The sequence below is a fragment of the Manduca sexta genome, chromosome 7, assembly GCF_014839805.1.
Source record: "Manduca sexta isolate Smith_Timp_Sample1 chromosome 7, JHU_Msex_v1.0, whole genome shotgun sequence".
Classification (NCBI taxonomy): domain Eukaryota; kingdom Metazoa; phylum Arthropoda; class Insecta; order Lepidoptera; family Sphingidae; genus Manduca; species Manduca sexta.
The window spans coordinates 12,512,472-12,526,109 of record NC_051121.1 but is presented as its reverse complement, the minus strand read 5'-3'; the positions used below and the strand labels follow the sequence as shown (position 1 = coordinate 12,526,109).

General features: G+C 34.2%; 2 protein-coding genes across 2 annotated transcripts; both read right to left on the bottom strand.

Annotated features, from left to right (window-relative positions):
* Nucleotides 1-2,810: 2,810 nt before the first annotated feature.
* On the bottom strand, nucleotides 2,811-4,856 carry LOC115444158 (zinc finger BED domain-containing protein 5-like). The gene is given in 1 exon segment (XM_030169827.2): nucleotides 2,811-4,856. A coding segment is annotated over 1 exon segment (1,920 nt). The 5' UTR covers nucleotides 4,760-4,856; the 3' UTR covers nucleotides 2,811-2,839.
* Nucleotides 4,857-10,156: 5,300 nt separating this feature from the next.
* On the bottom strand, nucleotides 10,157-13,620 carry LOC119193823. The gene is made up of 2 exons (XM_037447575.1): nucleotides 12,192-13,620; nucleotides 10,157-11,416 (listed from the first exon to the last, which is right to left on the bottom strand). Exons 1-2 carry the CDS (start codon nucleotides 13,533-13,535, stop codon nucleotides 11,405-11,407), a joined length of 1,356 nt encoding a protein of 451 aa, XP_037303472.1. The 5' UTR covers nucleotides 13,536-13,620; the 3' UTR covers nucleotides 10,157-11,404.
* Between the last annotated feature and the right edge of the window lie 18 nt (nucleotides 13,621-13,638).

Genomic DNA, 13,638 nt, shown 5'->3' with positions numbered 1-13,638 from the left:
GCGTTATTTTAACCTGTCAGGTGCATTTGCACCGTTTAGAGTTTATAATATGCTCCAGGTAGAATTAGCAGATTACTAGACTCAATAAAGAGGATTTAGAGATTTTGTTATGACCTTTGTTTTAGAAAATTAAAAGCATTGGAACTGCATTTCTTATTAATGATAAAAAAAATGTTTTAATTTTATTAAAATGATATTTTTTTTCACTTCTATTATTGATATAGAATTCAAAAATTTAAAAACCAAGGCAAAATGAACTGAGTATATTGGGCGACGTGATTGGAATCCTACACCAAATACAAATATTCGTTCTTTACATTTTGAGAAGAAATGCATAAAACACACGTTTAATTAACGCGAGTAAAAGATAACTGTTTTCCAACAATATTCCCGATAAGTAAAATAGTAATGATTATTATAAGTACTTCACCTAATAGTCATATTACTTTAATATATTGTTATGAATAAAATTAGAATTGTTACATAAAAGAATAGATAAACATAAAAGAAACAACATAAAGATGAAATGTAAGATATATTTTTACAATTGGCGGTCTTATGTTTCGAGCAACCTTTGCATGCACGGAAATAGATACATAATCATATTGTTGTTATTGCAAATAATTATTATAATTCATTATCTTAACCACCATCCTTACGCTCCTTGATTTTAGTTTGCTGAAACATAGTTATGTTTCTCGATCAAAGAGCATAATAATAAAATAAAATAAAACCAACCAAATAATTGCTGACTACGCTATCTTATTCCAGTTATCATGTATTAAGTAAATATCTTAATCTGTAACTTAATTTTTTAGCAAGGAATAGTGCAACATACAAATATAGATCAAACACAACTGGTTGTTTGTCACAACAGGTACTGCTTTCTTTAACAATTGTTACTTATAAATCAGTTTCAGTTTGTTTGTTTATATTATGGTTTGTTATATTTATATTATGGTAGAACCTAACCCTTTTCGTATTTGATCTTTTTTGGGCTTGTTAGTATCTCGTTTAATTCTTCGATGTCGATACAAAATTTCCGGTACTAGCATATCACTATTGTAAGGGGCGGAGTCGGCGCCATTTTATGCATTAAATGAGCCGCATGTCACGTGACCATATCACTCATCCTCTATACTCTTTAATCATTGCATGACATTACTTAAATAACCAAAACAAATTACAATAAACAAACCTAAAACAATTCTAATTAAACAAGGTAATAATATCACTGTAATAATTGGTTACAGAAATGATTAAACTTAATAACATTTAAAGGTTTTGTCATTATGTCTGCTATATTTTCTTCAGACTTTATATAATGCAATGAAATCATCTTTTTACTAACAATGTCTTTTACAAAGTTATATTTTATATCAATATGTTTGCTTCTTTACACTTCTTCCACTTCTTGTGGTATATTTATCTCTTTCTTCATCTTGACTCTCTATCTCTTTCAATTTACTGTCAGTTTGTTTTATGTTATCCTTGTTTCCTTCATAATTTATAATATTTCTATTCTAATTCCTTCATAATTTGTAACAATCGGCAACGCCGCAAAAATGGTATTTTGAGTTGTTATCTCGCCACGAGGGGTAGCGGGAGAGTGCAGGGCGCGCGGCGTCGCTCGGGCGGAGCGTATGTGTTTACATTGTATGTACGTATGCAAATAGGTAAAGTGTTATGGACACAACAATAATTACTTAATCAGTCATTACACACTCATAGCCACAGCACTTATTATACAATTTTTTTAATTTTCGATATGTCCGCCATCGTTATTAACACACGAATTATATCGACGAACAATATTGTTTTGAATTGTTCTAATAATGTCACTATTAGCGGTTAAGGGTGTTTCCGCCAAATTTCAAAATTTGGAAGAACGAAATAAAAATTCAGGTAATGATTTATTAATAACATTAATTTATTTCCCCAATTATTAAAAAGGTTCTACTTTGGGTGTACAAGATTTGTTTAAAGTAGTTTAATTCAAAATTTAAAAAACAAAAACGACATGGACACATAAGACACGGTAAGGACATGCTAATAAATATTGTTAATATTAGGTAATATAAATTATCTCATGTAAAAGAAAACCGAAAAAATAACATTTTGACTGAAATATTTTTTTGGAGCTATTGTAGATAATAAAATATGAAAGGAACGGTAAAGACATCGAAATACGGTAATGACAAGCTTTATATGGGTAAAATGTTTGAATTACTTATTGAATCTTAATAGCTATCATATGATATTACAGAGATTGAGACAAAAAGAAAACAGTAAAGTAAGTTAAAATCAACTAATTTATTGTAACATAGTTCTAATGGAACTAAAAAAAATATTGATAATCATTATTAAATCAGTCTCATTATTTAATAAAATCACAGAAAAATTACAACAAAGTCAGTCTATAAAGCAAGCAAAATGTTACTGAAACGAAACATATATTATAAATTTTAAACATAACGAAAAATATATAATAAACTTTAAAAATATATATGCTCAATATTTTCAAAGTGAAAATTCAATGTTGCGTCTATATGTGGTGCTGATAACACTGAAACAATACAGTGCCTACTAATTTAGTCTCTTTTACGTGTTTTAGGCCATCCGAATCCACTAGGTCAGTGGTTCTCAAACTTTTTAAATGACGGAACCCTTTTGGGAAGCAAAATACTTGATGGAACTCTACAATAAAACAATTGTTTTTATAAGTGTATTTTTTTATTAATCAGCATAATAAAAGTACAATGTAACAGTTACTAATTATTATTTACTTCACCACTTGGCAAGGACAATAATAGAAAACATTAAAAAAGAAAAAATCTAACTAGTGGGAGGTATGAAACTGTTTTTTATTTTTCATCAATTGGTTGATATCAGGTTTGATGGAAGAAAGTTGGAGTCTCATATCAGCTTCGGCGTCCAGTCTATTGCGATATTTTGTTTTCGTGGCTGCGTAGGTAGAGAATCCTGTTTCGCACAAATATGTAGTTGGGAACGGGAGAAGAATATCCAGAGCCATTTGGCCAAGCATTGCACATTCATCTTGGATTCTGCACCAAAAATCATTGAGAGGCGTCGTTTTGAACAGTGACTCCATACTTGTGTCTGATGACATTTCTAAAAGAGATTCATATATCTCGTTTGACATGTTTTCAGGCTTTTCCAAGTTGGGTAAAAAAGGATTATGAATCCATGAATTCACTTTAATTTTTGTATTGTGTTCTTCGGGAAAATACTTTTCAAAAGATGCGCGCATCGAACTGAGATATTGGACCAATTCTTCAAACACATCATCTTCAAACATTTCTGAGTCGTTTTCGCTAACAAACTCACTGAGTAACGTAAAGCTTTCTATTTCTTTCTTACCAATGCAAATGATCCAAAAATCTAATTTTCTTTTAAAAGCAGTTATTTTATTATAGGCCTGAAACACTGTTGTCTGTTTACCTTGCAACGATAAATTCAATTCGTTAAGTTTTTGAAAGATATCCGCCATAAAAGACAATCGGAACAACCAAGTGTTATCATAAAAACGGTCCTTCAAATTAAAAGAAGTATCTGCTGAAAGAAACATTTGTAACTCGGCTCTAAGTTCAAATAGCCTTGTTAAAGTTTTACCCCGAGACAGCCATCGCACTTCTGTATGGAGCAGCAGTGTTTTATGTTTGCTGCCATAATCTTCACACAATAATGAGAACAATCGGGATTGTAGTGGTCGTGATTTGATAAAATGAATTATTTTTACCGCTTCATCCATAACTAATTTTAGATTTGACGGCATTTGCTTCATCGCAAGTGCTTGTCTATGCAGAATACAATGACTGGAACTACAATTAGGCGCTTTATTTTTCATTCGTGACACTGCTCCTGCTGTTTTACCTGTCATCGCCTTGGCCCCATCTGTACAAATGTCAATGCAATTGTTCCAACTGAGATTATTTTCTTAAAAAAATATATTTATTTTTTTAAAAATTTCTTCCCCGGTAGTGTTTGTAAGCAGCGATGAACACATAAGCATGTCTTCTTCAAAAGAACTTTTATATGGATATCTCACAATAACCAGCAGGATAGCCAAACCAGCGACATCAGTCGACTCGTCCATTTGCAAGGCGAATCGTGTATTTTGTAGACGTGTAACTAGTTCTTGTTTGACGTAGCTTGCCAAATCATGGATTCGTCGTGAAACAGTATCGTTTGATAACGGAACAATAGAAAGATGCTTTGCAGATTTTTCATCGAGCATACATTTTGTTATGTCTAATACACATGGTTTTATTAATTTCTCAGCGATAGTATGCGCTTCACCTGCTTGTGCAATGCGATAGCTAACTAAATATGATGCCTCCGTGGCCTTTTCGTTGATAGTTTGTGTTACATGCATCATATTTTTTTGACTTTCTAATAACTGATCTTTTTTGCGAACAAAAAATTCTTTATTCTTGTCTTTAGACTCGGGGTGTACAGTTTCTAAATGTCGGCGCAATTTGGCAGGTGCCATGGAACTATTAGGAAGCAGTTTACTACAGAGCATGCAGAGAGGTGAGCCGTTGGAATCAACAAATCCGAAACTGATATAAGATTCATCATACTTCCTTCTTTTCGTCTTTGAAACCGTCGAGCTTGACGTCGTGGTATCATCTTCTGGATCGGTGATTGCTATATTCTCCGCGCGCACTGCTTTTGAACATTCAGCGTCATTAGATGTTGTTGCAACACGTTTAACACCTTTAAGCCAACGTTCCATTCTTCTTTATTTATAATGTTACACGTCAGGATAGTGGGGTTTAAATAATACACAATCGTTACTGCGTATAAGAGACTAAATTTAGTACCTACAGTGAAGAAATGTATAAAACTGAGGCAACAGAATACAGCAGGCAGTAAAACAATCAACACTAGTTTCTCGCTAGCGAGCTTGTAAGTAGGTAGTAACTTATCGCTCCGAACGCTAATCGTCAACTGACGACGGGCGGAGAAATTTAAAAATTGCGTTATAAACAATATCGACTTTATCCTTTGATGAAGTAAGAGTCGAAAGTCGCTTGTTGACAACTAAAGCGTCTAATTCAGAGGCGGCTTTTATCAAAGAGACTGCGCGCTCACAAGTATACTACCCGCTCGTTTTAAGTTTGCCGCTGGCGATAGGTATGATGTTCGAAAAGTAGCGTCAGCAAAACATAATATAAAAATATTTTTTATTTAATTGTAACAATAAAAATTGTGTACGTACATATTTGGGTAAAACTATGACACATTATAAGTTTTGTTGTCACGTGGGGGAGGGTACGCGCATTCCACAGACCGGCAAACTTAGAGCGAACGGGTTGTACAAGTATAAAATTGTTAATACGAAACTTACGAGATATTGTACCAGCTATTGTAAAACATGTTTCTACAAAGACAAATAAATAAATAAATAACGTTCATAGCGTTTTGTCTCCGCGCGGGCGCGGAGCGACCAGAGAGAGGTGTTTTGATTTTTTTTTCTAAATTCTTGCGGAACCCCGACAGAGGTATCACGGAACCCTAGGGTTCCGCGGAACACACTTAGAGTATAGCTGCACTAGGTAATTTTTAAAAAATGGAGATTGAATATTATCGCCATATACTCCAATAATTCTAGGTATCTGGTGCTTCCGAGCCTTAGGGGACTTTTTGATCAAAATCCAATCAGCGGTTTTTAATGATGCATTTGACGTAATAGTACTTAGACTATTGATCGTAGTCACAGGAACCAATTCATCAAAATCACAATTAGTAGATGTGCCAGATTTGGATGTTGATGGTGTACACAGCGTTTCAGGGAGAATGTTGGACACTTCCTTTAATACAGGATTTAATATTTGAGAGTAATGACTCTCAAATATTAAATCCTTAATTAAAGGAAGAAAATGAAGAATTGTAACAGATCCGCAAAAAGGAATATTATCCCTCATACTTTTTGTAGCAGCTAACATTGTTAATTCAGCTGATTCTGTTATATCAGGCACTTTATGGAACCCCAGGTGAGCACCATGTTCACATTCGACATGTGCTCCGCAGCTAAAACAACAGAATTTTCTAAATGTGAGATCCGGACCACTGAATATATCCCAAAGAACTTGATGCACATCAAGAGTACCTTTGAAACTTGGCAAAATAAGAGGTATACTTTTTAATTTTGCAGTAATAAAAATATCTTTAACGACTTCAATTTTTACATTTTGTATGCTTTGCTTTAATAGGTTATGGAAATCGTCGAAGTTACCAATATCCTGTCCAAAGTTAACAAGACTGTCGGCAGTTCTTTTAAGGACGGCACTGACTCCATCTGCAGCCCCTTTCCCATGACCGGACTCACTATAGTTCCAAGACAACTTGTTTAAAAATCCTGTATAATTATGTAATTGGTTCATTATCCAAAAGATCTTTTTGTTTCGATACTGGTTACTTGGAGAGTCTGTCAATATATGAATTGTGTCTACATTTGGATTTGTATGGTAAATATAATTAAGAATAGGTTTTAAGTGCGCCCAAACGGCTGCAGCATCATGACACACATTATCGCGTATGGTACAAAAAGATTGTGCAACTTTGTTGCCGGTCAATTCTTCATGCAAATATAATACTGATCTATGCAGAGCAATTCGACGACGACTACTGCCAAAATGCATAGATTGCACTTCTTCGTGGTATTTGAGTTCATAATTTTCTGACCAATCCATGTGGTTAACTGCCTCGTTACTATGTAGTGAATGTTTAAGGTTCTTCATTTCTTTATACTGTTTTTCTATAATGAAGCAATGCTTTAAAAATCTTTTTACATTATCCTGTAACTTTTCAATTAAGTTTAAAGGTTTAGCTTTTTCTTTTTCTTTGTAGTTATAATTACAATTTTCTTATTTTCTCCAAATTTGGTTTCTTTAATTTTGCACCAATAACTATATTCTATTAAGCTATCATTATTAAATTCGTTACAGATGAGGGTTTTACTTTCGCAAGCTTTGCAGTTTCTCAACAAACAGTCGTCACTTTTTGGGGTACGGCTTAACAAAGCGTAATCATTATTTTCATTAATAATTTTTGCTTTATGTAAAGCCTCAATTAATAAGTTAATATTTACGTGTTGTTGACATGCACAAGTTTCCCGATGATTGCTCTTCGGAAATACTATCCAAAAGGGTCTATATTTGCAGAACATAGAGTAACTAACTTTCATCCTTGTACTTGTTATAAATTTATCATAAAGATTTTTTAAGGTCATAAGTAAATACCTTTTTGTCTTTTTATTACCTTTTCTTGTGATAAACTCCTTTTTTCCTGCGCCTTATCTACTATTAGTATCTTCTTCATAAAATTTGTGAATTCCGTTAATAATATTTGTAAAATGTACCCTTTTGTTCGTCTTTGGTTTTCGTATGGATTTATTTTGGCTTATTAACCTATGCATTCTGACTCTATATAAATTGTTTTTCCTCTGAAGAATTTTAATTTTTCCTTCATAAAGTTTTACTTTTCTTTTTAACTGATATACTAAACTTTTGCACTTGGATTCTTGACTCTTTTCATTATTTATCGTTTTTTCTAGAGAATCTTCTTCCTTATTATTGATTATGTCATTAACTATGTTGGTTTCTTCAACGTTAACTTGGTGTGGTACAGACCTTAGCTTTATTATATCCCTAGTTTTTTTTTTTATTAATTTTCCATTGCTTCCTTATTGTTCTCTTTTCTCTTTCAGTCATCTCCGCTACGCTTTTAAGCTTTTTTGTTTGTCTTCTTCTTTTATAACGCTCCCTTTCTTTTTCCAGTAATTCTGCATATTTTTCTGCATATTTTTTCCCTTTCTTTTTCCAGTAATTCTGCATATTTTTTTATTTATTCTTTTTTTCTCTTATTTTCTGAGGTATTCCCCTTTGACATTTTGTATTAATCACTGAAATATCAACGTAATAATTAATTCATATTCATAAAGCCTTAAACTGTATAGTAGTTTTAAGGACCAACTTGATGATATACTGAATAGTGGCACTTAACCGATGCCTTACAGAGAACTCACGATAAGTGACGAATTGTTCCGTTTCGTACGATAAGTGAAATGTTCGGAGAATCAAATACCCCCTCTTCCCTTAATCCTATTCTTATTGTGGTGCCTTGAGTATTTAGGGCTACTGGGCAGCATGGTTCATTTCGAATAGTTAGATGACCCTTTTTTAATACGCTGATTTATGTATTATATAGGAAATCAGTGGTCAAACTTTTATATATATTTTAAAAATTATAAATGTTTATCATAACAAGCATAATATGTAGTGTAACAAACCATGTTTTCTTACATTCAATTGAATTTTACAAAACACCAAGAAACAAATCAGCTTCAAATTATTATTTATGCAATAAATGCACTTTACACATGTCCGATTATAATATATCCTCAACATATACGTCGTGGACATACGTTCTTTTTGTTGTAATATAAACGTGTGATAAAGAACGGTCCTTACCAAATCACTCACAAAACATAAATTCTTACATTATAAACGCCTCCTCCCCACTATCTCAATTAGTGCTGCGATGCGAGCACGTCAGTACCAAAGAGAATACAAATACTACGTAAGAAGAGACGGGACTTCCATATATAAAAATAAATGTAAGAAACGTCAAAACAGGGCTTAGTTAGCATAGCTAACATAACGACAATAACGAGCATCATAAAGTGCTACCAACATAAGATTAAAAATGAATTAGTGATGTCCATTTAGTAGGAATATCGAAATCGATAATAATCTGCATATCCAGAATATCCACCGGAATGAAAATAAAATATATTTTATTGTTATCGCGAAACCGCCTATGAAAATACTGCTGTCATTGGCGGTTTCACGACCGTCAATCTAGTATAAGGTAAAATAAAGTAGTGAGTACAATTATAATTTTTATTCAGTCAAACTTAACAATAAAAAAACAAATTGTATTTTTTTTTTCTCCTCTCTTTATCATGTACTATATGTAGTCTTTGCCTTAAACTGATTTTGAAAAGAGCAACACCAGAGTTTCTTGCCCGTTCTTCTCTTGTGTGATCTGCTATCCGAACTGGTGGTAGAGATAATATTGACGGAATCTAATAATGTAAAACATTTTTGCGGATTTAAATAAATCATTTCATTTCAATTATTCTAATACTATATTACTTAGCTGAACTCGTTAATTGAGCAATTTTATTTATATCTGCATTTGATTGTTCCCCTTCGGTAATAGCCATATTTATTTTATAACATTCATTTCTTATAAGTAAAACGGACAATTTGGTCAATAAAGCGTCTATGAAGAAGCCATTGTGCTCGTCACACACCCATGTTAAATTAACTTCTTTATGCATCGTCACACAACAATATTGAACTCTGTCATTGATATATACCCAGTGTTTCACATCACGCTCAAATACAGATACACATGAGTTTACAGTATTACAGAGATTTAGAGTTGGATAGGTAAGGGAAAGCTTATCTTTCCACCATTCTTTGAGGGCTATATAATTATAAATTTTCTCTTTTTCTGGCTTCAACGTCCTTACACTGTCGCAACATTTACGACAGTTAGTGCCTTTAACTAGTACAGAGGCCAAATAACCACTAACATAAACAACTGGTTGTTTGTCGAAACGTTCAAACAAATCCTTTTCTACATCCGTCTCAATATCTGGTAAATGTAAAATAGCATCGTTGCTATCACATAAATAATCGTCTACATCATAAGCAACTGTGTGATACGAGTGCTCTACACCAATAAAATCTTCTGATTCTGATTTTTTACTAAATACCAAATCATGAAATCTAACATCAATTGGTTATCATCAGGGTCACAATTAGCTCCCCTTGTAGGAGTACTAAGTTTCGTTAATATAGTGGTTTTGAGTGCAGCGGTAAAATGGTGGCATGTCGGATTTTGGTTTGTTGGAGAATGTTGCCTAATTAAACCGAAAAGATTCTCCAAAGAATCTTGATAGAATTGGCGCAAATTAAGGAATTTAAATACAATTGATTGTACGTAGTTCCAAATATCTTGAAGAGAACATATAGTTGTATAGCACCCATTTACACATCGGACGTTTCTTAATCTTAGTCGACTATCAGATTTTAAAAAGTGCATGGATTTGACTTTCTTTTTCAACTCTAGCCATAACTTATGATGTATACTGTTTTTGGATACATTTACGCGTATACCTCTCCTCACATCTTTTTTTGATGCTGGACCGTTAGTTATATCAAATAATCTATCTAACTGCTGAATGACATTAGCGGTTTGCAAAATTGACTCACGTTTTATTGTTCCATCAACATCTTTTACATTAACATCAAATGTTTCAGCAAATAATTTCAAAATAGCAGATACATCATGACTTAGTATTTGTGCGGCTAGTTTTACCTTCATTCTAGCGCGAAACTTAGGACTTACGTGCAGCGGTGTAATTTTTTTGAAATGAAGTGTTACTATTTTTTCTTGAATTTCAACTAAATGTGACCACTTAGCTTTAATTCCATCAAAAACCAAAATACCGCCTTCGAAAAAGTTGTTCCGGATCGATTTGAATAAATGAGGTACATCATAAATTATATAAACTCTCTCATTATGCACCAAGTAAGAGTTACTATCAACGGGTTGTCCAGATAATTTTTGAGCAAATTTAAAGCACCAACATTCGTTGGGCCTTGATCACAGACAGTCGCGATTACTTTAAACCCGATTTCGGTAACAATTTTTATTGCATTTTTAATAATGGCTACTAATTTTTCTGAAGATATTGTACCTTTGACAAAGTAGTGTGCAAGCGGCTGCTTAAAAATTTTATGCACACCTTGTGATAATAAAACTAAAGCTTTATCAGCTAAATTTCCCGATCGACCATGTTCTCCTAAATCTTCATAGCCCTCAACTTTATCATTAGCAGAATTAAAGATTAGCCTCTTTTTTAAAGACATCTCATCGAATAAAATAACGCAGGTTTTATTTTTACCCGATAATTCATTTGCCTTTCTTTTGAGATGATCAATAACCACTTTGTTAAATCCAGGATGTATTGGCATCTTACTAAGAACATTTTGTAAAGTCCTTGGACTAGGTAAGGGTAACAAATGTCTTAAATACCTATATAATTTCGGTGATTTTTTATACATTGCTATGGCTAAAGCTTTTTCATCTTCAGACCATCGTTTGCCCTGAACAGAACGATTTTGATTTCTAATTACTGAAAACATCATCGTCTTAAGAAATTTTGATTCAATATTATCGAAAATTTTTGCCTTTTTTTTAAATATTCTCATTTTCGATTTCAAATGTTCAACCTTTTTCATTAGTTTCTTTTTTCGTGGAGAGAAATTTTGATCGTACGTTTTCTCTGGTCGCCTACCCTTTATTTGCGCAGCTGCAAAAAAAAAAGCTTTTATTTAGTTAAACCAGAAACATTGAAAGTTAGAGAAAATTGAAAGATGAGGCAGACATTTGTCCAGAACAATGCAAGTTCAAGTGTCTACGAGCAATATATGAAACAAGATAACAATAAAGCACTCTATTAAAAAATCTAAAAACCCGATCATTAATGAAAATCTGGATCTAAATTAAATTTAAGGCGACATTGTATAATGCGTCTTTGAACACATTCTTGGAGAGGAAAATTACAATATTTATTAAAATTTCCCATGCAGCCAAAATTAATAAGTGCATGAGTTACACAATCAAAAAAGAATTTTTTACCACTATTAGGCTCACCTAGCACAAACATACAATTACGTTTAGGTATCTTACGATTTAAAATACTATAAAGATCATTCATTAACTTATAGCTATAAAATTCATCAGGATATTGGTGCTTAAGTAAAGCTTCCAATACCTTTACAGAATCGTAAATATTATAATAATATGAAGATAAGTTATTCCACGGACCAACATAAATTAAACGATCGAGTGGAATATTTCTAGTTCGCAAGAATATATCTTTAACAGACATGTCACACAATGTTTGGCGTATATTATGAAATGAATTTTTGATTAATTCATGATTTTTAGACCAATACTTATATGGACCATTACACCAATGACCTGTAAAAAATATATTGTGCGGTGGACATATAACAAAACCATTTAGCCATTTTTCGAGCCTGCAAATCTTGTTTCTATTTCTACATTTTTGTTGCTTTTACCTGCTTCACTAGTTCCTTCGTAAGTTCTTCCATCAGCTTCGCTACACGCGAGTCGTCCGAATAGCACAGGAACGTTGACCGCAGGGTCGCGGATTTCCACCATTCCTGCTTGGGTTTTCGCAAGCAATCTTTGAAGGGAAAGATCTCGAATTTTACCACTTTCGTACCACGCTCTCCCCGCGACTTCATAGAAATATATTTGGCGTGGTGCTTTTCACAAATATTCTGTGATATAGAGCCAGTGGTCCGGAGTGTACACTGCTGCTGTACCACACCGTCTAGCATAGCGTCTAAGGCATCGCTTCCCTCCTCCTCCTCCGATATCGCTTCCTCCACTGATGACACTCTCTGGTGGTGTCTCGATTTCGGTTTTTTCGTCAATGGTGGTAAGATCAACTCCTCCTCTTCCGATTCGTTCTCTATTGATAGGCGTCTCTTGCTAGGACGCTTCTCCGAGTCCGACTTGTAGCTTTTCGTATTCATCGTCGATTTCAAGGTTAAGAGATTTCTCAATTTTTGACCATGGGGAGCATTGAGAGTCACTGTCTTGGCTTTCTTGTGTTGTGTATTCCTGGAAGTAGCGCATGAATCTGCATCGGCACGATCCTCCACTGTACGTGCAATCGTGGATGACATGCATGTGGTCGTTGTGTTGCGAGATGATGAGTATACCTCTTCCTCTTCTGTGTCGGACTGGTTCTCGGTCTGCATCCATTGAGTATATGTTTCCCCGTATATGTCGTATAACATTGTCTCGAAACCTTGTTCCCAAGCCATCGTTTGGAAGTTCCCATACATCGTGGACAATCCTTGGTTTAAGGCCCACTCCTCGAAAACATCCCAGGATACTTTTTTTAAAGGCTTGTCTAACTTCGTCAAGTCCGCAATGAATTGTTTCATTATTTGGCTTAGGGGTCTTACCATTTTGCCGAGAGCCATGTTCCGAGTCTGGAGACTTTTTTCTTTTATTGCACTCACGAACTTGCCCATTATCTGAAGGGTCGCATCTCGATCCCAGTATGTCTTCAACCATACGTACAGTCCCATTTGAGTTATGAATCGTATTTGACGACTTCTTGAACACTTTCCGATGCCTTTGTTCTTTACAACGTTTTTCTTCTTGGTCGGTTGACTCACCACTGGAAGAGCCAGTATCGCTTGCGTATTCGCCTCGATGTCCACGTTGTTCGTAGGGTTGTCCATTTCCTCCTCGCTTTGGGCACCGTTCAAAGTTTGCTGTGAGTCTTGGTTGGGTTGTTCCTCTTCGTGGTACGACTGTCGCTGTTCCGCTTCGTCCTCGGAGCTTCTCTCGGTAGGTTCGCAGAGATAGAGCAACGTTGCCATGGCATTCGCCGTTAAACAATTTCAGTACCTGCTAGCCCCCGGAAAGACGCAATAGCAACAAACTGACTTCTTTCTTTTCCTTTTACGCCTATTAAATTAGAGT

Coding starts and splice junctions, on each gene's coding strand:
- LOC119193823 (XM_037447575.1), bottom strand. CDS start 13,535: ATGGCAACGTTGCTCTATCTCTGCGAACCTACCGAGAGAAGCTCCGAG.